Source organism: Callionymus lyra, chromosome 6, assembly GCF_982586985.1.
Source record: "Callionymus lyra chromosome 6, fCalLyr1.hap1.1, whole genome shotgun sequence".
Classification (NCBI taxonomy): Eukaryota; Metazoa; Chordata; class Actinopteri; order Syngnathiformes; family Callionymidae; genus Callionymus; species Callionymus lyra.
This window is the reverse complement of record NC_141823.1, coordinates 33,706,212-33,732,555: the sequence shown is the minus strand read 5'-3', so window position 1 is coordinate 33,732,555 and position 26,344 is coordinate 33,706,212. Positions and strand designations below refer to the sequence as shown.

At 39.0% G+C, this 26,344-nt stretch overlaps 2 protein-coding genes across 3 annotated transcripts; one reads left to right on the top strand and one right to left on the bottom strand.

Annotated features, from left to right (window-relative positions):
- The first annotated feature begins 14,058 nt into the window (after positions 1-14,058).
- Positions 14,059-18,132, top strand: foxf1 (forkhead box F1). Its single transcript, XM_087792900.1, has 2 exons — positions 14,059-15,238; positions 17,367-18,132. The coding sequence occupies exons 1-2, from the start codon at positions 14,272-14,274 to the stop codon at positions 17,528-17,530; spliced, it is 1,131 nt and encodes a 376-aa protein (XP_087649026.1). The 5' UTR covers positions 14,059-14,271; the 3' UTR covers positions 17,531-18,132.
- A 1,552-nt stretch (positions 18,133-19,684) lies between these two features.
- mthfsd (methenyltetrahydrofolate synthetase domain containing) lies at positions 19,685-26,260 on the bottom strand. 2 transcript variants are annotated; one of them, XM_087792899.1, is made up of 8 exons: positions 25,962-26,260; positions 25,788-25,891; positions 24,349-24,462; positions 23,636-23,749; positions 23,434-23,524; positions 22,414-22,526; positions 22,176-22,301; positions 19,685-20,786 (listed from the first exon to the last, which is right to left on the bottom strand). In XM_087792899.1, the coding sequence occupies exons 1-8, from the start codon at positions 25,987-25,989 to the stop codon at positions 20,037-20,039; spliced, it is 1,440 nt and encodes a 479-aa protein (XP_087649025.1). In that variant the 5' UTR covers positions 25,990-26,260; the 3' UTR covers positions 19,685-20,036. The 2 variants fall into 2 exon arrangements, with proteins under 2 accessions (XP_087649025.1, XP_087649024.1); XM_087792898.1 differs by lacking the exon at positions 24,349-24,462 and adding an exon at positions 24,506-24,615 and having other exon boundaries at positions 25,784-25,891; positions 25,962-26,256.
- Positions 26,261-26,344: the final 84 nt, after the last annotated feature.

Below are 26,344 nucleotides of genomic sequence, written 5' to 3'. Positions count from 1 at the left end.
AGTGTGCTGATCCAGACCTCAGGCTGTGATTTGTTGATGTGCATCAGACGGGAGTCGTCTAAATTGTGAATAAATCACCTGTGTGGCTCCAATGATAAAACCTGACAATCCCCCCAAATTGTTACACACACACACAAGGACCTACACACATGCACACACACATGCCTACACACACACATACAAACACACACACAAGGACCTACACACATACACACACACACATGCCTACACACACACACACTCTTAGAAACATTGTCTGTGTCAAGCATAGATTTATTTCAGTCATTTAAATCAGTTTTACTCACAACAACATTGGTATTGTTCTTATTGTTATAATTATTAAAATACAAACTATATTGTAAAGGTTTTTAAGTCTGTTTTTTTTGTTGAATAATTTCACTTAATTATTATTTTAAATAAATGTTTGAGGTATAAGTAAAATTTCTGAAAACATTCTGCTTAATAAATATATATATATATATAAGTAATAAAAATATGAATTATTATTAGTAATAAGAAATGACCATAAGGACTCAATAAATGATTAAACGTATCACTGTTGTTTATTTGCTGTTTTGAACTGACTTTATATTTCTTCTTATTTATGATAAATCATTGAATTACAATTACAAAAAACAGACCTCATATGTGTTGTTTAACATTTAAAATTGTATTCTTAACAGAAATAGAAATGTAGAAACATTTTTTTTTTTACCAACTGGACTGAATGTCGATCAACAAAATGTTTTACAGGAAACAGGCAGCACAATCAAGCTTTACATGATATTAAGATAAGACAAATCTTTACCAAGTTCAGTTTTTAATCTGTTTCTTTATTAGTTGAGGGTGTTGAAGGTTAATCCATAGTTATCTCCTAAAGATGCAGGTTGATGTCAAAGTGGGTTCATGTCGATTATCAGACGAGAAGTTATAAAAAATAACTTTCACACCTAGTTTCTAAATTTGACTCACAAACACACTTTTTAAAATCTTTTCAATAATCAATAGATCACTTCTGAGGAGTACATCCTCAGGTCAAGTGACAGACCATGTCCAGCATCGGCTGAGACCTCCTTCCTTATGGAGTCTTTCTGACAAGGTGTCCAAGTTACCTCAACTGACTTTTTTTGAGACGGAGAAGCTGTGGTTTTGTTTTTATATGAGCCTATTGTGATCACTCAGATATTCTCCTGATCTCTTAAGGCACGTCACACACACACACACGAGTCACACAAATCAACTTCCCACCGCCTCTAAATGTACATCTTGAAAAGTAGGTTGATCTTCTCTGGTATCTGAAGTTCCAACGGTGGATTGTAGAGACAGAATCGTAGCTTCATCTTCTGTGGTACGTCGTGTCAGGTCCTGCACATCCTTCACAGTGTATATCGTCTACTGTTGGCGGCCAGAAGAAATGGAGGCACTTGACTTTGATGCTTGATGGGTGATATGTGTCTTGGTACACTGGAGAACATGAGGAAGACTTCCAGAGACGCATCCGAGCCGAGGTGCAGATGAGGTCAGCTGATCTTGTGCGGGAGGATGAGACAGGCTGGTGTTGTCTTACCATTACTATTCTTACAGCAGAGCGACCGCAGACACGGCAGCTGATGAGGAGATGGATGTGAGCAGGTTAATATGCTATCTGATCCAACCGCCTTTGATTCAAACTATCACACGACACAGACTTCATGACTTAAAGTATCTATTCCGGTCGTCTCTGTTTCCATGACAATAACTCTGGTGTCAGCATATCACATCCTAGTGTGGACAGAAGGGGCTTTATTTATTTGACCGTCTCTCATCTCCAACCACCGACCATCAACATCAGAGCCAGACCTAAGGGTGTCATTCAGGGTTGATACTCTGGACTCCATGTGTCCCAATTGCTGATCCTCCATCTGTATTTATGACACCAGAGGGTTGTGGGAACGTCAGGAAAGTAATACTTTTATAAGCTAAGCAGGCAATTGACAATGTTCTTTATAGTAAAAAAAACTTGAATATGTAATAGGCATAATGTTGACTCAGGAGGATGATCATTTACTGAAACATTCCTGAGATACTCGTCAAAAATGATCATGCATTTTAGAGTTAAACCTACAAAAACAATATGTTTAAATGACACACACATTTTCATTCTGATGTTTCCATCAGTCTAGTTTCATTTAATGTAATTTATTATATTATTGTTTGATTATTATTCACTAAAGTTTCTTTATAAAATAAAAGATATTAAAATATATATACATCCATATACTTTAACAATAATCAACGTATATTCATCTGTGTCTATAACCATTTAAAGTGATAGTACGCTTGTTTGTTGAAAGACAAGAGTGCTATAAACCGGAAGTACTCCAAAAGAACGAATACCGACATGTATATGTTACCCGGAATACTTCTGGTTTATATCGCTATGGTTTTTTATACGTCTGTTCTTCCCTGAGCTCCAGTCGCTCCATTAAGATAAGCATATGTTTTTGCCTATAAAAAACAACAGATAAGAAAATAATCCAACCCTTGGTCATGAGTGAAGTTTACATTTTGGGTGAACTATCACTTTAAGGTTGATTAAGTCTACTGTCTTATCAAGAAATGTAAAATAAATGCAGTTCAAAGAAGATGAATAAAAACTAAGCTAAACTGGTACGTTATGAATTGTTTGGGTTAATAAAAGTGACTAAAAAGAAAAATCACTACGTCTGTTTGGAAAAAAACGAAATAATGATAGAATGATTAAGTCCATCTGCAAAGGGACTTATAAGGTAACTGTTACGATGACCTCATGACCTTTTTCGTCCAGCGACAGTTCCACATGTTTGTTTACAAGAAAACAAATTCTCATGCAATTCTTGTTCCTGCTAGAACCAGTCGCCACTGACACGGAACATCTGCCACCTGATTGATCCCCGCATTAAACAGCCCACAGCAACGTCTCCAGTTTGGCTCTTAAAGCAGCTATTTCGCTGGAATACATGGCCCATTACCAAATGACCATTCATCACCTCGGAGCCTCCGGAGAGCTGCCAGCGACTCTCAGAGTACAGTGTCGCTGCGAGTTTCGTCTCCGTCAGGACACACTCAGCGGCACGTCCACTTTGCCATGACTGTGTTTACTCTAGAAGTACACAAACTCGGGCTGCTGCGGCCCGATTAGCTGACCGGGCAGAAGAGCTCGCCGATACACAGAACACTCTTCTCCTTTTACAGTTTCGCTCGTCCACGATAGGAACTCTCGCTCGCACCGTGGAGACGAGCAACTTCACACACTTCCTACTCCAACGACATTTAAAAATGTCCAGGATAAACACTGAGACCAAAGCTTTAATTAAGCTTGTGTGCTGCAGCTGGAATTAAAAAACTTCAGGCTGGACTGCGGTGAAGATGATTACTTAATAATATGGTGATGAACGCAGCAGCCATCAATCAAAACCCATGACAGAGCTCCCGATCCAGACAAGATCGGTCAACATAAGAACCGCTCGCTCTCTAATTGTGGCAGAGTGTGTGTCTGTGCGTGTGTGAGTGTGTCTGCGTGCGCGTGTGTGTGCTTGTTATATGATACTATTGACCGTCAACAACCAAATGTATTTCTCTGCTGTGATGATGGAAATAAAGAAAGACTTGCATTTACTAATATATTATCATTACGTTTAAGATGGAATATTTAACATCGTCACAGCAAAATATATATCAATAATAATAATGCATGCGATAAAATAGTTTGTTAATACATTTACAATCAACATTCAAAAAGATTCAACCAAGAAGTTACACTTCAGTGATTCAAAGTTGAAAAAAGATGAATTACTTAATTTAATTTTGGAATTTTAGTTTCACATTAAGTCACCAAGAAAAGAATTTGGTGTTAGATTCTACAATATGAGCGGGTTAGAGAAGATTAAGTGGTTATATTCCCACAGATTAAAAACTCTGATTGGATTATTTATATTCATTTAAAATGACAAATATAACATTCATAAATATTGTTTATATATATATATATATATATATATATATATATTATAAGTTTATACATTTGTAAGAGCAAAGGCCAAAATTTCTGAGAGAAAAGTAAAATACATTTTAGTTGAAGTTATACATTGGGAATGCAATTATTAAAGGGGAAGTCATAAGAATAGATCATCATGTGTATCGATTGACACTTATTGAATATGCTCAAATTGGGAAAATCCTCCATTATAATCATGATCTATAATCATAAAGAACTGTGCACTGTCAACGATTGCTGTTACATTGTGTTAAGAGCAACACATTTATTTTTAAAAAGAAAGGTTAAAAAAGATTTGACTTGAATGATCTAAATAAATTCAATATTCAATTTATACACTTCAAAACATATATGCCCGTGCTTGTCAAATAGTGAGCCCTTGTTTATCTGCTCTGCTCACCACTAAGCCTCAGATTAATGGCTCAGTTTATGTTTCTGCTAACATCTTTGTTATCTGTTGATCGCTGGTTTGATCCCCTAATCCATCCGTGGAACTACGGTCCTGTCCCTCGACACGATACTTCTTAATAAGTAGAGTTGATTTATTTTTGTAACAATGTTTTTTTTGCTGTAAAATGTGACTAAATCATCTCAACGTATTTTGTTGCGTTACATCACGCATGAGGGGACTGACTGACTAGCAGCACCTGCCCCCATCAGTACATGGCACAGGTTAGCATGAGGCACCAGGAATAAATCTATTTCCACACAAATCTACCATAGATGTTTTTGTCGTTTTGTCTTGTGTTGTCTCCATAGCAACGCTCAATCATGTTACTCTGGAGCCGGTCATGTAAGCGTTGCACAGCCGAGATGACGTGGAGTTAATTCGGGCTCAGAGTAAATCTCCGCAGCTATTCTCTCTCACCTCGCCACTTGTAGCAGACCGTGGCTGATTTCCTTCCTTGCGTGACTCTGGAGTATAAACACACATCCAGAGTGACTCATCACTATTTCTCACTTCCACAGCCCGATATAAACACATGAATGGGTCAGGGGTCATTTTTGGGTGGTGAGTGTGTGAGTGGGTGGGTGGGGGGTTGGGGGGTGGGAGCAGTATGTCGCCCCAAAAGACATCTTCCATTCTCAGTAGAATTCACGGCTTCCTGTGTCCGAGGCACGTCAGCCCACTGTAGCGCGGGAGGAAGGAGAAACAGAAATAGTAGAAGAGAGCTTGTGGTGATAGATGGTCTGCTTGACTCTCAAGTTCTTATTTTGAATGGAAAGATTCTGTAGCATTACTGTTTCTTTCTAATGAAAGTGTTCTTTAAATAGTGATGTGTTTTAAAGGAACGTTGTATTGTCTCTACAATTCAAGTGTGTTTATTCACTTCTCAGAATAGATGTTCAATTTCTTACTTGTGCTGAAATATGTATCATCAAGCCAGCTACATTTCAGAAGCATCTCAAGTGCTGAACAATGAGTTTTTATCAAATCACAGGTAAGCAACATAAACCTGCTCGTCCTCTAGACATTTACAGACGTTCTACTCATCAACCTCTGGACAAAAAAACTAGACGTATCATTGAATGTAGAGGCAAGTAGCTTTGATTTGATCAGGTGATTTGCTTGATGAATAATCTCTACTAACTAGGTTAACCAGTGATAAGTCAGTGTGACTGTGAGAGCATCATACATTTACATAATAGACAGAATCACGTGGAACTATTTTCATGTGTTCACTCATTTTTTACATCATGATGTCAGACAACACAATGGCATAAATGATTTTGATTTGTGTTTTTTCTCTTGCGAGTGCTGAGCAGACAGTCAGAACAGTGACATTATGAAGAGTAAAACTACAACTTGTGGAACCCAAAAAGCAGACCATCTATCACCGTAACCCAAAAATCAACCATTTGAATATTTAACAATTTAATTGAATACAGATGCATTTTCACCTTAAATTACAGACCTGATCTACAAAACCTTTATTCCTATATAAAGCTTCATTGCCTGGATTAATCACACCCTTCATTTTCTGTGTACACCCTAGTTTCTTTGCATTCGGGTCAAAACAGAACACTCAAAGTACAGGATTGCCCCATTATTGCATCTGAACTTCTGGCCATCAGGGAGGTCCATCAACTTGACGCAGAGGCAACACACAGGTAATGAACATGGCTGGCATTATGGAGGTAGGAATTGTTTGTTTTACAAACTAGTGGTCATTAAATCTATGACAGAAAAACAAAATTTGTATTGCTTTTAATTGTTCAAGCACCTTGTGACCCTGGTCTAGAAAGGCAATTTACAAGTAATTATTACTTACTAACTTACATTCTCGTAACTTCTTGTTTGCCGAGATTTCAGACAGGGGAGAACTTTATAAGGTAATAACTTCAAAACAAAGTAATGATGAGTGACTTACTGCATTTAGGAGAGGAAGACGTTAACATTTCAAACATGTAAATGAGTCAAGAGAGTTGGGTTTTCACATTAGTTGGCCTCGAACCACAACACTGATGGACACCAAATGTACGTAACGTATAAAGAACATGCATTTGATCTACCTACAGTTAGCAGTTGTAGGAAATACAATCTAGTACATTTTACTTTAACATTTAAATGCAATATCATTTTTGTAAAAACTTCAAATCCATCACTCATTCATCTACAATATCATATCCACAATATTGTCCACACTAATATCCAATCCCACTTTTTCTTCCAATTGTAAAGAATGGAACATTTAAATGATTTCAGAAATAATTAAAGTTGTCAAGAATAACTTGTTTAGCTAACTTGCTAGCATTAAAGATAATAGTGCTAGAATGTAAACTTAGAATTTGGCTTGGGTGATTCTGCTTTAAGATATTGGAATGATAACTTTCTGTGAAGGAATTTTTGGGAAGAGACTGTTCAGCAGAATATCTTAATTTGGTGGCAGCAGACATTTGTGGCTCTAAAGTGTTTGTAGTCCCCTGCCAGATTGTTTATTGGGATGTCTAAGAAAGTCTGGATGAGAACCCAGAATCCACATGACTGCCACGCGGTGAGGTGGGAGTGAAGGTGGGAGGTAGCCACTTCCTTCCAGGCCCAAATGTGAAGAAGGTCCAAATACAGTCCAGCATCAATCACTACACACAACCAGAGCTGTTCCAAGAACCATTGTTACAGAGCAGAGCAGCGGAAAGAGGCCGGCACAAGTGGAAATATAAAGATCTTTGTCAAGTTGAGGGTGAGATTCCTGGCTAAAACTTTAAAACATTTACAGAAGAAGGCGCAAACGACGAAATCAGCATCACCATACACATATCTGCAACAAAGATTGCCCACGGGATAGAATTATTAAAACTCTGATTATGAAGACTGATTTACATTAGTGTCATGGAGCAGTTCTACTCGCCAGCTCCTCTGGTAGTGCAGCAGTTTTGATTTGGTTTGATGTCCATCACTTTCATGATCACTCAGTCACAGATGGTCTCCTCTTGTATGTTGTTATTGTTATAGTATTGGTTCTGTCTTTGACTGGTGAGCGTCTGTGTTGTTGTTTCTTAAAGTATAATAACTTTTGCACAAAGACACTTGAATGAAAAACATATAAACTGCCACCATTACAAGGCCAATTAAGTAATAATATACTACATTAACTGAACTGGAAGGTTCAAATCAAAAGAGATTACAACAGAATTGACAATCATAAATAGACAATAAAAACAGATTGAAAAAATATGCACAAAAAAATACCTTGCCTCTTTAATATCAATCTACAAAAAGTGTAATTTCTTAACATGCAAGTTTAGCAGATAATAAAACAAAACACACAAGCATCAGGAGAGTCAGTTTCGGATCTTAATCGAGATTTATTTTAGATGCTTTCAGGTCAAATAGTTACTCATGACGTGGTCTCCAGCGTGGCTCTGGTTCCGGGGTCCACATGTTTAAGAGTATTTCCTCTACGATCTTGACACAGAATACATGGTGTGTAACAGTCCAAGCCGCTTCCTCTGCAAGTGTGTCGTGCAGATCTGGGATCAGAGAAGCTCTGTGTCAGTAAACACGTATGATCGTCGGCACCGCACTAGCCAGGCTTCAGTGGATCGCACGGGCCTGGCAGGATCCCTGTCACACCGTGCCCGTGCATGTGATGCTTCGCTGGGACCCCCCTCTACTCAGGAAACACTCCGGGCCTTTTTCCCACCCTCATGTTCTCGCCGAGGAGATCTGGGCATTACAGGCGAGTCCTGTTACCGACCCAAAGCATTCCTAACTGATTCTGCGTGTTCCCACAGACAATATGGATGGAGATGGCTGGAGTATCAAGTTGTGAACTACCGGAGCTGTTTATGGCAGAACAGAACAGTTTGAGCTCAGTAATAGGCAATTACCAAACCCACCTCCTCCTCTCTCCTCTTCCCCGTCCAGCTTGTGGTTTGTCTGTAGGTGGGTTCAGATTAAAAATAGCCAACCCATTCCAGACAAAAACTGTGGACGACACGGAACACACATTGCACCAATGATATCTCCTATTGTGGTCTTCTGTTTGGGAATTCTTAATTGCTTTTTCCGAAGCAGCCTGCCACAGGAAAATCCCCCTTCAGAGCGGAGAGAGAAGGAGCTGGTAGGCTTGACGTAAACAGCAGAGATATGGTGTAAACATCTACGTTGCCCCATGTGCACCCATCAAGGCTTTTGTATCAAAGAACCTGCAGCACATCCAGCTGTGGCCCGTGTCTGCCCTCCATCACTCTGTTGTCTGCTCCTCTGTGGCTTTTCTGCTTCAGCTCCTCTTATTGATGTCTCCGTCGCCATCAGACAGAGCGACCGGAGGAGGTGTGCAGCCTGCAGGGTGGGGCAGCAGACCGGCTCACGCTCACGCACCGCTCGCCCACAGAAAACCATCTGCAGTGGACAATAGCAGAGCGACGCGTCAGCTCTTAAAAAAGGCGTAAAAACATCCTAATGTGCAAAATAGTTTTATTCAGCTGCAATGGATCACTAAGCGAAATTTTTCTTTTTTTTGACATATTCATAAAGTCAAATTGATTCCAAAAGCAACATATTGATAACAATGTTGGAGTAAATAAATATTAAATTTGCTCCAAATAATTGAAGTTTTAACACAACTTCACACGTTACATTTTTAAATAAATAAGAAACATTTTATGAATTATTTTCATTTATCATACAAATAATACTGAAGAACATTTTCAAAGAAGAAAATATGACAGATTGAAAACCCTTTATTAGAATGTGAACAAATTGAAAACTTGAGCCATTACACACGAGCACATTAACGTGTTATTAAATCCCCCACATATTGAAGTACACAAAAAACGTGGTAGAAGAAAACACAAACTTTACACACAAGTTTCACAATAAATACCACCAGAAAGACATGGGCGACACATACTCGCGCACACAGATTTTATTATATACTGCAATATTTTTAACACATAAAATGTATATTGAAAAAAAACAGTAACACATCACTTATGTTAAAACAAAGACAAATGCTGTGATGACTAAATGTTTACACCTCCTTCCATTGTAAATCTGATTTCAAAATAAATATTTGCTTGCAAAAAAAAGGGAAATCTAATACGATAATATTAAGGATATTTTTAGCAGCAACAACTTAAAGTCTGAATGTGTGGGGTTCCTCCAGGTACTTCACCTTTAAAAAGGTGAGCTGAGCAGCAATCAAACAGAATCATGTCCAAATGTTTAATCCAAGCAACAAAGGAAACTGTAACATTTTATTGTGAGGAAATGTTACAGTTTAAAACAAGAAAACAAATGATGGATCGATGCAAGAGTTGGAGTTGTGAGGCTGCACATCATGTTCAGAGTGAGGGGCAGCAGTGAGCAGGAGCTCAGAAGGTTTTCTGAATACCAAACTGTCCAAATGTGTGCTGAGTGCTGCTGGATTTTCTAAATGTTGAGAGAAAATGCTGTACTCCAGCAGTAATGATCATAGAGAAGTCAGTACAACTGAGGTGAGCTCTTTTTTTATTTATAATTTAAATGAAGATTCTTGCCTATATGTGTGCGGTTGTGTGTATATATGTGTGCGGTGTGTGTGTGTGTGTGTGTGCGCGCGCGCGCGTGCGTGTGTGTAAACACATAATATAAATTTGTCAACACAGAATGTTTTTTTCTGTTGGATTCACAAAATTATCTTTTCCTAATTAAATTGTCAGTTTTGAAACGCGAAAAATACATTTTGGGTCTTGTAAACGGAAAAGGTAATAACTGCTGACCATCAAAATCAAGTTAAAATTCTGACCCAGTGTGCGGCAATCAGGGGTCCGAGGTGACCCCGTCATCTGTGCTCCACGTAAACATCACTTCAAGAAAATATACACGACCACCTACCGCAGGAACAGTGACGAGGGGACCATCGACCAACACCCGCTGCTTTTAATAACTGCTGAGTGACCCTCGAGGAGAAGGCCCTGAGAGAAATTAGATTTTTTTCAAATTCCCAAATGTATTTTAAATAAATTAAACAAGGAAGAATGATAATTCAATATGTTAATTAAACGTCGTTGCCCTATATTGTTTTAGTTTGTATTTCGTTTTAAACGAATTTAAAAGTATTTGATTTTTGTTTCAAGGATATGGTAATAACAGTAATACTATACTTATTATTATTATTATTATTATTATTATTATTATTATTATTATTATTATTATTATTATTATTATTAATATTATTATTATTATTATTATTATTATTATTATTATAACGTCTTAAGCACAATTAAGGAATAAAGTCATCCCTGGAAAATGGCCTGTATACACTTTCATTTAGTGTATTTTTATTTATTAATTATTATTTCGTTTGAAGAATGTCATTTGACCAGTGGCTCTCGGTATGGGATAAATTACAAACGTAAGTATTAAATATTTTAAACCATGTAACGCAATTATAATGGCGTAATGTTTTTATTACGATTATTATTTGTATTATTATTATTATATTCATTCATGCGATTTAAAAAAAAATACATTTAGTAAATATTGTGGTGATCCAGAATGACGTCAAACGACTGTGACTTATGATCGCGGTACTTCTGTGGATCGTCTGATTTGATGAAAGGTCACCAGTCCAGACTGAGGCTGACAGTTGCTGCCACAAATGCCGACGGTCTAGAAATCATTGGCTGTGTGGTCAGAGTGGCCGAAGATTCCTGAGAACACACACCTGTCAAATATTTCTTCATGAGACGTCATGGAAACAAGAGGGTGTTCTACGATTAAGTAATTGTGATGTTTTGACCAGAGAGATTAATAACTCAGGCCTGTTGATACTTACAAATGTTTTACTTCATTTTACGAAGTTAAAAAAATGAATTTACATTCCCGCATATTTTATTCAATGTCACTCGAATGAGGTCACAAAAAGTATACACAGTAACAGTAATATACAAAATGATACACATCATTACTATCACTCTTTTAAGTACAATATATTTATTTTATATTTTCTCATTTTTTATATACGTTCATAATATTATCTATTTATTTTAAAACGTGTTGTTTGGCACATGGGGTGCAGTGTTATAACAAGAAAAAACATTTATTAAAATAAATGTTTGTTAAAAAATGTGTAAGTATTTGTATGTTAATATAATATAATATAATATAATATAATATAATATAATATAATATAATATAATATAATATAATATAATATTATATTATATTATATTATATTATATTATATTATATGATATTATATTATATAAAACGTTTAAGTCGTTTTAAAATTGTTTTACCGTTACAGCATCATTCTTGTGGTGATGGTGTTATTTTACGCGTTGGTATATTGTAATGACATAAATATGACGACGTTTCTCTTCTGGTTTTATCTTTCTAAAAAAGTGTTTTATTAAAATTAAAATGTGCACTTCTTGTTTTTTTAATCGAGGACAATAATGTTAAATAAGAAAAAGATCTACTGAAGTCATATACGGTATAATTGTCATCTTATAGCAGGTTATATTGGTATAAGTTTATGTTTCCTTATTTATCAATTCATGTTTTTTTTTTTCTTAATAATGATTATAGAAAAATATAATGAAAAGGTTAGAAGTTTTGAATTAGTCCTTTTGAGGATGAATTTGTGCTTATTGTTTGTTTTTTTTTGTCTTCCAGCAGCAATGCGACTCGTCCTCACGCGCGACATGACGCACGAATGAGAAGCGACAAACATTGAACTTAATCAAATGCCGCTGAATCAAAACACGACACGAAGGACTCTGAGGGGAGCAGGAAAAGAGGGGGGTCTTAATGGAATGAAGTCACCAGAGGTAATTGAATGCAGTGGTGGGCAGAGGGAGGACGGGAGCGCGCGCTGCTGCGGGCGCGCTGGGTGGTCTCCTGCGCTGATAACTCCTTTAGTTTCAATAATAATCCTCGTTATTCAACTGACCCGCAACAAGAAAAAGAGTTAAAATGTATATCATTTATTTATCGTAAACATTTTAATATATGTTTATTAGTTGTTAAACTTGTATTAAACATGTATAAGATTGTCTTGATCAGATGTTTGATTTAATCAATAATGTGATTCAGAAGTACGAGAGACTTTCTAAAGACTTTCACACACTCATGATGCGGTCCACGTTCGAGAGTCACAGGGGCAACAATCCTCTGAGGCTGCCGTAAAATACATCTCCAGGGAACAATAATAGGCTCTCGACGGTCAAGGATCGTCTCTCAGAAATAAAACGAAGCGGCAGGTTAAAGGTAACGCGCGTGTTATTTTCACTCCTCATTTAAGATGTTCATTTACTTCATTGTCACATTCGTTTGAACTTACCTTCCACTGAGTTCCACGACCAGCTTCAGCCTGGTTCTCCTCCACTCTCCGCCTTCGTCCTCCAAACGCTCCGTGGGCTGGAGCGACATTCTCGCCTGAAATAATCCTGCAAGTTTAGCAAACGGACGCTTCGGATCAGGTATTAGAGGATCTCTCTGCAGCTTTAGCTTGATTTCTTTTTATTTAAAGTAGAGGCCGGATCGTGTTTACATTCTGCTGTATAAACATCCTGCCCATGTTCCTGTCTATCTTTTAGAGAAATCTGGAGGGTGGCTGTGAATATGAGGGGCATGTACTGTGGTAAATTGTTATTATAGAGCAAAATATTTAGTCAAAATATTAAATAACACGAGAGAGGACGTTACAGCGACTGCGCCAGCAGGAGACGGACTGCGAGCGTGTGTGGAGGATACAGCTGATTTAAAACTGGATTTGATCAAAAACGAATATTGAATTATTAGCCTGAACAATATTAATCTGTGTTTAAAGATCCGAGAATTTGTATTATATTATTATATTATTTGCTCCTGTTGATTTATTTCGTTTTTAAATATAGGACGTCGGAAATACAAATGAGCTTATACAGTAAATATTAAAAAGCTTGTTTTTTATGATTTATATTCAACAGCGTTCTTGCCTTAGCCATTTATATATATTTTCTTTTAAACTAACCTCTTTTTATTTAAGATTTACATATACCTTTATTATCATTTTTTACACACACTATTATTTAAAGGATTTTAATAGAAAATCATGGATTTAACATTGTTATTCAATTTTAACTGTGTTGTTTATGTTTTTATCTGTTACAACCACATATCTACTAATATGTAGATTGTAAGATTGCAATTATCTTTTTTTATTAGGTTAGCATCACATTTAGAATTTTTTTTTCTTTTTTTTCTTATGAAATAGGACTTCTAAATATTACTCTTTTTTTGTTTAAAATAGTTTTAATTAATGAAAAAATATGTTCAGCTGGTAGCAGGTGAGGGCCTGTATTGTTGTGAGTATCAATATAACGTGTAACTATGAATGTATTTAAAGTGTGTACGACCTTATGAATGTTAAGGGAGGACAAGAAGAAAAATTGAGCGTTTCTACGTCAGTTTCTGTTGTTCTCTAAAATTCGAATACAATCAGTAAAGTTGTTTTCTTACTGAAGTTGCACTCCTGATACTGTCCGTGTTCGCAGCCCAACAGGAGGACGAGGGGAGGGATCTGGGCGGGTCCCAGCAACATGTCCAAGACCTCCAGCTTCACCGCGCCGATGGCAACAGATAAGTGAAAAGTCCACGGACGCACGACAGACAACATCGCGAGGTGAAAGAGCCGCTGTTCTACTTCTTGTCCCAGTGATCTTCCGAGACTCAACAGGACTGGACCCAGAGGAGCTGGACTGTTTGGATCAGACTATTTTGGCTCAGTGAGTAAGTTGCTACAGCCGTGCACTCGAAGGATAAGGCGGTTCGGATCGACCTGATGACGGCAGAGGTCCAGCAGCCCCCGGTGCAGACTCCTGCCCAGAGCAGCATGTCTGCCCCGGACAAGCCTCACGGACAGACGTCGGTGGTAGAATCCGCCTCCTCGACTACGAAAACCAAGAAGACAAACGCGGGGATCCGTCGCCCAGAGAAGCCTCCCTACTCTTACATCGCCCTGATCGTCATGGCGATCCAGAGTTCTCCCACCAAGCGTCTGACCCTGAGCGAGATCTACCAGTTCCTGCAGAGCAGATTCCCTTTCTTTCGGGGCTCATACCAGGGCTGGAAGAACTCGGTGCGCCACAACTTGTCCCTCAACGAGTGCTTCATCAAGCTGCCCAAAGGTTTGGGCAGGCCCGGAAAGGGCCACTACTGGACTATAGACCCGGCTAGCGAGTTCATGTTCGAGGAGGGTTCCTTCAGGAGGAGACCGAGGGGCTTCAGGCGCAAGTGCCAGGCGCTGAAGCCCATGTACAGCATGATGGGCTTCAACCACATCCCGGAATCCTACAACTTCCAAGGCGGCGGCGGGGGTCTCTCCTGCGCCCCCAACAGCCTGTCCGCGCTGGACTCTGGGCTCGGGATGATGAACGGACACCTGGCGGGCAACATGGAGGGCATGGGTCTGTCCGGACACTCCATGACGCACTTGTCCGGCAACGGGGGTCACTCCTACATGGGCAGCTGCGCGGGGTCCGCCGGGCCCGAGTACCCGCACCACGACAACTCCGGCTCCCCGCTGCTGACCAGCGGAGGAGTGATGGAACCTCACCCGGTCTATTCCAGCTCGGCCCCGGCCTGGGCCCCGGGGCCCCCCGCTCCCCTTAACAACGGGGCTTCGTATATTAAGCAGCAGCCTCTCTCACCGTGTAACCCCGGAGGAAACTCTCTGCAGCCCAGCCTGCCCACCCACTCACTGGACCAACAGTACCTGCACCAGAACTCCCACAACACAGACTTACAAGGTATGGAGACCGAACTCACACACACCTGCATTCTTAGTCCAACATCCTGATCCAGTCCAACATACAGTTGCCTTGATAACTGCTGCAAAAGGAAAGAAATGGTTCAGACTTTAAAGATATCTTTGTTTACAAATTAATAATAAATCGTAGTTCATTTACTATTCAGTCTCTGCTTTATGACTTTAATATATACCAAGTTAAATAAAAATTTTTAAAAAACGCCATATTAATTTGTAACGTACAACTATCCCCCAAAATATCTGTATAATGTGTATATTCTATTTTCTATTTTTATATTCTATATTTTATTCTAATTATTAAGATAACAAATAAGAGAACGCTTATGTGATACAAATAAAATAAGTATAACAAATAATTAATATTGTAAAAATAATTGTGAAAGTTAAAATGAAACCCCAATCGTTGGATTGTAATGATGACACGTATTTTATATTTGAAACTGGAGCGACAATTAATATGCCTTGACAATGTGTATAATTAGTTAAAAAATACACAATAACCAGATAAACATTTGTAAAATTTAAGAACAAAATGTTATATCTTATTTAACTATATTTGCATTGATTTTGGGTAAAAAACGGGACAATTAGAACAAAATAAGAAATGTTGTCAACCATTAAAATGTTAAATGAATTAAGAAGTATATGTTTTGGTGGATTATTATAACTTTATTAAAGTTAGTACAACGTGCGAGCATAGATTTAAATCACAATTTAATTATATTAGGTGTTTTATATTTTTGCACTGTTACTAACAGCTATCAAATAACTTATTTCGTTCCAATTTTGAACTGAATGGCCTAATTGTCTATTTGTTAAACTTTACACGTCGTTCAACAGTCTTCCTTATGATAATACTTTTGTAGATTTCTTTTATGTATGGACTCATTTTAAACTGAAAGTGACCCTTTAAATAAAAATAAAAAACATAATAATAATGGTGTTTTATCACGAATGTATTTAACTTTACTGAAGGCTCACTTATGGCGGTCTATAAAGCCGTGTAACAGTTTGTAATGACGTAAAAGTAACATTTACTGTTGGTGTTGACTCTTTTATTGTGTGGGGTGAGAAGTTCTGAGAGAAATGAAATAACTGACCAAAGTCAACAGAGGCGCCATTTTCAATAAACAGGCCGTAAAGGGAGACGGCGCAACACAAAAGATCAATGTTCCAAAATAAAACTAGTAGTTTAGAAGCCGCATGCTCGCGGAATAAATGCTAGTAGTCGAGCGATTATGTCCAACCGTGCTCGCCTGCAGGCCTGCAGTCCTGCGGGACTGGCGTGCAAAGACGTCCAGGGCCAATTATCCTGCAGACCCCCCTCCTCTGCTGACCCCCCGCCTCTGGAACTATCATGTCATTAGGAATTGAGGACACACACGCACACAAGTTATTACTCCTATACACACTTTTATCCCACCAGTTAGTCCAGTCGTCATGACCGCCACCTTACAGTAATATTATTGTGAGCTCATTCATTTTATTTATATTCTTATAACAGCTAGAACGGTTTCATATTTATATTGTATCAATTCTAGCGATATAGGACACGCATATGAGACACTTAAAACGAAAACCTCTAACCATACTGGCAAAAGATTATTTGTGAGTAAAATATTGAAAAAGTCGTCTCAGTAGCGATAATAAGAAAAAAGGCATGTCAAATAATCAATTGAGTAGTAAAAGTACTATATTCATTAAATCAGTACTATATGTTTCAGCATTTAAAATATTATTATGTGTATTGCTTTTGTTACAGGTTCTAACTTGTAAACGTAAACACGATGTATATATTTAAATTATACAATGCAGTTAATAAACTATGTTTATAAAATATGAAAACAATTTATTGTAATAGTATTTCAAAAGAAACTTAAAAAAATATCACTATTAAATAGCATTCGCATAATTTGTAGTAGTAATTGTGGCATTGATATTGTATTATGTAAAGATGATTTTACTAAATACAAGAGAATTGTCTGGATTTAGCTTTGATCGTCTGGAATAATGTTTTTTTTATTTTTATGACTTGTATTTTTGGAGACACTGGGATGTAAAGTTGTATTGGTTGATGGTTGTGTGTGTTGACCGCTGCTCTCTCGCAGGTATCCCTCGGTACCACTCGCAGTCGCCCAGCATGTGCGACCGGAAGGAATTCGTCTTCTCCTTCAACGCCATGACGTCATCGGCGATGCACTCGCCCAGCAGCGGCTCCTACTACCACCACCAGCAGGTCTCCTACCAGGACATCAAGCCCTGCGTCATGTGAGGGACCCACAACCACTGCTGGACTCTAGAGAGCTCCGAGCCGGACTCCGACACACGGACGGCATGATTTTACACCAACAGTAATAATAACGATAGTTAGAGTAAGTTACCTGGTCCTGGGGTCCAGGGGTCCTGGGGTCCAGGAGACGAGAAGACTGTGAGCTGCTCGGTACTGTCTCGAGGATCACTCCCGTGTTACTATGTACACGTGCACACTCGACAATTCAGACGGATCCCCCTTTCTCTCTGTAGTCTGTTTAACTTGTGGACGCCAACACTCCTGTCCATATACTGTATAAATGATTAAGGCACTTTTTTTTAAATAGCCTATACGCGCAATTGTTTTTCTTATTTATTCTGACGCCTGCGTATCTTCTAATGCAGGCGGGTTGGCCAAGAGGTTTATGCTTTATTGGCAATATTTGTCAGACGGCTTATTTGTTTTAAAATGAAATCAAGGGTATATTTGTAAGCACTATTTGTGTTAGATTTCCAGCAGCACTGTATACTTGTATATCGTTAGGAATGTTAGTGAGGGTTCATGTGGGGTCGTTTTGTAAGAAATAAAATATATCTGGGGGCTATAAATGCCTCACATCCCCACGAATAGTCTTTTTTTCTTCTTCAGCACCACCCACGATTGGCATCAAGATATATACAAAAAAAAATTAACACGCTCATCTATTACATTATTATTTTGGGGAAAAACGTCGTGGCTCTCGTGATCACATGAGCTCAGCCTGATGGTACTGGTCCTCGACGTCGCACACATGAAAAAATAACAGTAGCATTCTACTTTTACTACCACAATATTAATTAATTAGGGACACCTCAAAACCTTTATGCTGCTCTAAATTATAAATTCTAAACTCTAATTCTAAACGAATTACCCTTCATGGAACTTGCACTGTTACAAATAGTACGACTGCTTCTTCTATTATTTACACTTTATTTTTTTACAATTTACATTTTCACTATTACTTTTATTTACACACACTACCAAGAACACAGATATGGTCAAAGTAAATGATGTACAGTATTCTAGGATTCAAATTTAAAAGTGAACATCTTTCTTTTTTTACACTTTATTTACTTTTGACTGAGTATGTCAATGTCTTCTCCTGAGGCAGACTTATAAAAAGCAAAACTAATAATAATATAAGTTGTCAAAAGATTTCACCAATTTTGGGACACTTTTCACTAGAAATTCTTACACTTATCTTACTTCCAAATGAGCAATACTTTGAGCTTCAGAATATGAATTACGGCTCATATAGTTTATGGTTCTACTTCTCAAAACACTTTATAAAAGACTTTCCTGTGGAAAACTTAACATACTACACAACAATGATTTTGAGCAATCAATCTCTGTCCAAACTTGATGTTGGAGTCGTTCACAAGTCAAGAGTTGCAATGAGAGCACAGTGACATGATTCAGTGTGGTTCTGTGTGCAGCTGCTCTGCTGCCAGGCTGGCCAGGATGACAGCTCCAGAATAAGCCTGGAGGCTGCTGTGTGCAGACAGACATGATGGGAGCTTGTGTCAGGACAAGAGTGGAAAGAGAGGAACTGGCACCACGGAGAATTTGCCGGCCTTCGCACATAGGAAAGAGGGCGCACAAGACGCCCGAGTGGGCTGAAGCGATCACACGTATGCAAGTGCTGTGTTCTCAGTCCAGCGACACAGATGTCAGAGTCTACATGTGTGGTACTTTGACAGAACGCCCCCCACATCAACCACACGACCATTAGACACAGAATAACTGCAGCTTCCAACAGCCTTTCACGTTTAACCAGACTTGACCAACACAACACCACCAGCCTTCATTAAAACTCAAAGAACCTTCTTTAAAACTCAGATCTTGAAATCTAATGAGTATAAAATTACATTTAAATGACATGTTTTCTTTGTGCTTCTCCAGCCGCAAAACAATGAATGCAATTGAATAGATATTTTAGATGGATGAGTCACGGAAATGCCCAAACATAATTATTTACCTTTTTTTTTTTTACCAAAACGCCTTTTCTGTCACCTGTCCAACATGCCGAGTTCCTGGTCTGGAAATGTAAATGTACAACCCAACCAATACCAAATCATATTAATTACTTTTGATCTTACAATAATAATTTAATTTAAAAAAGAAGACCCACACAAGTCAAATTCCACACTTTAGTAAATATTAATATTGTAGAATAATATAAATACAGAAAAACAAGCTTTCAGAAGAAAATAAATCAAGCTGCTCAATGATATGTAATCTTACTTTACAACGTTTATTAAAGAACAGAACATCTAAAAAGGTTAAATGTAAAAAAAAAAAAAAAAAAACTGTATTAAAACTCAGGAAACAGCCTTTAGACAACAACACAAAGCGTGCAGCAAAATAAGGCACTTTGAATCATGTCTTGATAAAAAAATTAAACTTTTAACTATTATTACATATCACTCTGATAAAATAAGAAAAGCTGCATTCTAATGTCTTCAGCTGCTAGACAACATGATCTTCTTTACTGCTCACACTCTGGAGGAGAGTCTCCCTCCGTCTGCTCGCTGCTCTTGGGTTCTGGAGCAGCTGATGGTCTTGGTCTGGCGATCGCGCCAGTGGGCCGCCTTCCTCCACGTTGGTTTTTGGCCAGCGCGGCCTGCAGTTCGGCCCCATTCAGAGAGAGCCCCTGCAGGGCCTCCAGGGCCTGGTCTGCAGCGTTGGCGTCGCTGTAGTCCAGGAAGGCCCGGTGCTGAGCTCCTTGCCAGGTCAGCCTCAGCGGTGCTGCTTCTCGCTCCCGGAGGGCTGTTTTTAACTCGCTAACACGAAGCCCATTTGGAATCCCACCCAGATACACGGTGGTCACTGTATCTGGGTATTTGCGTCGAGGAACAACTTCTCCTCCAGGTCCTTCACTGTTCCTCTCCTTCCTCTCTCGTCTACCTTTTCCCTGTCTGCCCTCTCCGGGGTGGCCCTCACTCACCGCTTTAGCTTCACCTCTGCTGTCTTTCCTCACTCGAGGCGGACGCTGTCTAGGTCCCTGTTCTGGCTCTGCCATTTTGTCTCGTCTGTGGTTCTGCTTGCCCTCTTTTTCTTCATCATCTTGAGGTCTCTGCCTGGGCTTGCGTTTGTTTTGCCTCTTGGGCTGAGCGGCCTGTGGAGCTGCTTCTGGTGGGACAGGAACTGCCCCCAGTTGGACATCTTTTCCTGCTTCTTCCTCCAGAGCGCGCAGCTTCTTAAGAATGGGGATCTTCTCCAGCTTATCAGAGTCCAGCTAAGCACAGAAAACATTCCATCATTATGACAAGCTCATCTATAACTATGCTCCCACATCTTAGTCACAGCTACCAGAAGAGGAGTTCCGTTTCCATGACATGAAAATGTAGCTGTATGTCATAATTTCAAACCGTGGTTATGTGCTAAAACAAAGTTTCTGCATTAAGCCATCTTTTCTTGTTCATTTCAATGGCCCTTGACCCGAGGGGTCCCCTACTTGTATATAATTGTGGCCCACAGGGCATTTATGAATAAGCCTGCGTACTTACAGAACCGTCATAATATTACAGCCCATTATTATATATATCAAAGTATATAGGAAGATAAAAGACAAGATTAAGTCGATAGCTACTGAATAAAAACAGGAATAATTCAATTGCTTTCACTCATCCTGTCCTGTGTCTGAGCCAACATGTTTTCAGCATGACACTGGGCTTCCTCTGAGATTAAAAATAAAACCTATTCTCTTGATTTGTTGGGTGCAAGAGTGTCTTGGCGGTCTTTGATGCCGGCCGGTCCTGTAAAGGATATACAAGTCTATTGTTTGTACAGTGGCCTGTGTGACCTGCCGCCGTTCCTGTGCTGCTGCGGAGCGGCGCTGGCGGGACACGGGAGGCTTTGATGAGCAGACGTGGCCTTCCTGTCTGCCGGGTCACTGGCTCCTGTTTACCTACGTCACAATCTCCAGGGGCACATATGCCAGTCCCAACTAATGTAATCGGGTGTCACAGCAGATTAATGGAGAAGTCATTTGAAAATATTTGACAGTATTAGGGAAGTTGGTAAATATCTGTAACGACAATAAATAGGTAGTTGCTATTTTTAGGGCTTTTCTTTTTCCTCACATTGTGGGGAACGTATCAGATTTTTTTTATGTAGGGAGGACAGTTGGCAAAAAGTAAATTGAGTTGGCAAAGTGAGGAGGTGTTTGTGTCCACTAGAGGGCAGTGTCGCCACGCTGAGCGCTCTATGACAAGCATGTAAGTAAGTAAGTAAGTAAGTAAGTCATTTTTATTTGTATAGCGCTTTTCCAGACCAGGGTCACAAAGCGCTTAAACAATCAAAACAATATTCAATAAAGTATATATTTTAAAGATCAAGATCAAACTGATAACACAACAGGAGTTCCAGAAAATCAAGGAAAAGCTTGAACAAATAGAAACGTCTAAAGATGTTTCTTATAGGAGTCAGTAGTCCATCAAGTGCAAAGAGAGAGGAAGATGTACATGAACGATCATCAAGAAAGTGTGCTTGGAAAATAGATAAACACCCGTTTAGTGAAATTGTTTTATCCATTTAAAAATTAAACCTTCTTTAAGAATTCAGTAGAAAATTCAAGTCGGACGTGTGAGGATATCAGTGAAGACACAATGTTGACCTTACTCACCTTACTCCAGATGATTCCTTGTGGTTTGGGAAATTGACAGTTTGTTTGGATGACTCTGGTGGGAGTAAGTATGTAGTCGACAGTCAGATCGTGACTCTCGATGATCTCCTCTGGTATGTCCACTACCTGATCAATCAATGATATATTTCCACTATCATTTCACAGCTCAAATATGAACAAAGACACTTCTTATCGTAAAATGAGAATTTGGTGTGTATCAAAGATTAAAAAAACTAACCTGACAGTCATGGACTACAGTGACTACCACAGTGGACTCATTCACAGCTCCCATCACGGCCATCATTCCGTATTCCAGGTCGGCATAGCCCTCACCTTTCCCTATGCGGAACCCTGAAGGCGGAGTAATGAAGATTTACGTAGTCCTTCACAAACTGTAGTCACACTTATGAAACCTTGACATTTTTACAGAGAATGCATTTCGATATATTCGCTGCTCTCGGTTCCAAAATATACACCTGTTTCTTATTCACTTTCTTTAGGAATTCCAAATAATAAAGAAGATGCCTGGATTTTAAAAAGAGAGTTAAGCAGATGCTCCAACTGCTAGAACCATATGTGGCACACAGCTGTATCTATACTGACACACATCAAGCAGCTGTTTTGCAATCAAAACTGTAACAGTAGTTTTTTTTGCAGTAGAACCACCCAAACACGAAGCAGATCCACCTGCTCACAAGACAAGAGGTACACAGCATTCCCAGTTAAAGAACTCCAGTACCATTAATGGGAATAAAATGGTTTATAAAACGGAAAACAAAAGCTTTTGAAAGACATGCACAGTATGTAGGTTGAAATGTGCTCAACTAAAACAGCAGCAGTGATGTGGAAAAGAAAGTTTGGGGTAACAGTTGGAGACTATAGAGTTAGGGAATGGGAAATACTTTAGAAAAGCAAAATTGGTTGCAATTGTACAATAAAATAGTTGAAGTTAAGAAGTTATAGTCATAAATATGTCAAATAATTCAAATTTGAATTTTCTTATTTATGCACCGAGTTATGTAAGCTCTTACTCCATTAGAAGAATGAAAAATCTATTGAACTGTCAAAATTACACATTTAAAAGCTCACAGTAATTAAATAGTCAAGATCTAAATCTGTGGCCTGTTGACACTTGCATTCTAAAATGATTTAAGAAATCTTAAACCTTCTTTGTGAAGATATCTCTGATAGCAAATCAAAGTTCTTGTTGTTATTGTTAAAAGAGTTGTCTGAAGGCTCCAAGTGTTCCTCATCTCACCTTTCTCTGAGACTGCTACAGAACCCACCACCACCAGATCCACCTTCACTTTCGCATCAAGGCCCACAGGCATGCTGAACTCCTTTACGCCCTGCAGCATGAGAGTCATGTGACACGTTTTATTGTTGGATAGGAGTAAAAAGTCTATTTATGAAGAAATTAAGTCGAAATCTACGCTTGAGTATGAAGAACGACAGCAGACCTGAGAAGATGAACATTTGCGCAGCTGCTCTTTGTTGGCTCCCTCAGGAGGAGTGATCCGGTTAAAGAGGCCGGTACGAAGACGAGGAGTCGGGACCAGCAACGTCTTGTTGGCCTGTGAAGATCAACCGAATTAACCTTAGTTCCACTTTTGCCGTATAAAAAAGGTATTCAAATATTTGACAAATTCAAAATACAATTTGAAAAGAACAAATGGTGTGTGACTTTAACTGGATGCTTCAGCAGACAAATCCAATTTAACTACGTTTAACCAACAAGTTCCAGGGCTGTAAGAAACAAAAATAAACACACGGGGGCGCCACACTCGCACTTGAGGTCTGATTTGAAGGACCAACAAAATTCCACAATAAGGAGTTTCTTTTTGTGAAAAAAACATTTGCACTCCGACTACTGGTCTGTACTTTTAATGAAGGTCAGAGGTCAACATAGAGTTTATGCTACAACAAAGTCTATCAAACTGTGGGGTACTTTTACAAAGGCCAGTAGACACTTTTGTCTGCAATTTGAGTTAAATTGAATTTGTATCGTATTTTTTGTTCAATCAATCAAACTAAGGCAGATAAACTACCATCTCAGAAAGCCCTCATATAAAGCACTGAGCACAACTTAGCAATAGCTTCACTCGACCACTGCCAGACATCAGCCTGGATGTAAAGTGATTACAGTTTAGAGTCAACATGTGTCTTTTTCCACCTGAAGTACAGACAGTCGAACTCCTTGCAGAGGTTTGTCAGGATCCACCTTCACTTCAGAAGCACTGGTAAACATCTGCATCTCAGACACCTTGGAGCAGGCTTTGAACGCACCCTGGTAGAGAAAAAAAATGTGTGGTGTCTTAGTTCCAACTTACTTCCAGCGTGACAAAGCGGGCCTGCTGCTGAGGTTTGTCTGGGTTTATTTTGACTGTCTGGCTGGACTCGAACTCCTGTAGGTTTCTGAGCCTGTCACATGCTTGGATTGCTCCCTGTCAGGTAAATATACAAAGATACACTAACTTCAGAAAACAGAAGCTGCTATTCTACCTAGACTTTCCGTTTTAATACCTACATGCTTACATGCTGTCATGCTATGTGACATAGCATGACATACATATACTGAATATGACTGCAAAACATTTGATGAAAATGTGCTTAAGAAAAGTTAGGAAAATTAAAGCTTGCACTGATCCATTACAGCTAAAACTAACTTCTTCACTGGAGAAACATTCACAGCCATGTTAACTGTAAAATATTTTAATGGTTAAAAACCAATGCATTTTATTCAAGTTTGAAGTATAATGGTAAGAATCAGACTTGAAAAACACTTTTCAGTCCCTTTAGTGAGTCTGGTGTTGGGATCTTGCAACTCAGTACTGAGATTTAGTGAAACGCTGTGAAGAAGAGTGTTGTACCATTACAGAGATTTATGGGCAGGTGCATCAGGTTAAGTTTTGAACTAAAGAAGCTACCTGATCTATGCAGGAGTGTGCTGGATCCCTGCTCTCTCTTAATTTTAGTCCATGGCACAGTGAATTGAAACAGATTTCACAAGCTTCAATCATTCAAATGTAATAGAAAGGTTGTCTGTTGCTTGTAGGACTGCTAAATAATCGTGTCAGGATCCATTTGATCATAGATTTCTACTCAGGATCACTAGTTTAGGAGGAGGTTGGTGGTGAATTGGTTAGAGGGGGAGGGGTGAGACAGCTGTGCATTTTAAATATCAGCTGTCAGTGTAACCCTTCAAAGCATGAGGAGACATTTTTTGTAGCTACTTTTTATCTAACCATAATATGACTGGACTGGTGAAAGTGAATTGATATCCCAACACAGTGCAGGTACACTGGTACACCGCCTGACACCTGAGAAGTACTTAGAATCTAAATGTGTCTTTTTAGTGCAGTGAAATAAAACCATAGAACAGAGAGAGAGAATGTGTGACGTATATTTAAGACGGAGAAATTCTAAGCAAAACACGGCCATAAGACCACATGCACCAATATTTATTTCAGAGAATGATATATACTAGATGACTTACTAACTTCAGCTAATTCTGCTTTAGCTACATGTTGGCACAGAACACACGTGCAGTTAGCCGTTATTTCTCTCTAGGCTTTGATCTACGCAATAATGCACGAGACGTGTTTAACATGCCTTAAAATTTGGGATTCTGTTGTGGACGGGTCTGGGAAAGTTAGCCAGATTCTTCTCCTCGATGTAGTCCCAAACTTTCTGACGGATGTCCCATTTGTTCGCGCCTGTCGAGACAACAACACGGTCAATATTTCCAACAAACGCTACTAGATGAACGTTTGACTTCGGACGGACCTGGGTTTATCGTGATGAACGCTTCCATGGTGTCGTGTGCGTCGGTGAGCAGCAGCTTCACATGTGGGTCAGTAAAACAATCCTGCAGAACAGCTGCTTGTCAGTGTTGATGATTTCTACGGGAGTTCGCGAGGGACAGGCGGGAAGGACAGCGAAGTCTCAAAAGACGCCATTGGTTGCGTAGAATTAATCGGAACACTTTGTTCTGGGATGGATTACGCTCTGTTTATTCTATTTTATGAACACCAACTGCACGTGTTTGCTCTAAAATTCCATATCTGATGAAAAATAGAACGTTCCAACCGTTTGTTGTGTTTTTATTGATTCGCAAATATGTGAGGTCGCACGTTTAACTTGAGAGTGATCTGCGCATGACTGGACGA

Bases quoted from the DNA above. Each gene is read 5' to 3' on its own strand.
- mthfsd (XM_087792899.1), bottom strand. From the start codon at position 25,989: ATGGAAGCGTTCATCACGATAAACCCAG. The intron at 25,892-25,961 runs GTCCGTCCGAAG...TTGTCTCGACAG, and splicing joins GTTCATCACGATAAACCCAG to GCGCGAACAAATGGGACATC. The intron at 22,302-22,413 runs GTTAGTTTTTTT...TTGATTGATCAG, and splicing joins CTGTAGTCCATGACTGTCAG to GTAGTGGACATACCAGAGGA.
- foxf1 (XM_087792900.1), top strand. From the start codon at position 14,272: ATGACGGCAGAGGTCCAGCAGCCCCCGGTGCAGACTCCTGCCCAGAGC. The intron at 15,239-17,366 runs GTATGGAGACCG...GCTCTCTCGCAG, and splicing joins CCACAACACAGACTTACAAG to GTATCCCTCGGTACCACTCG.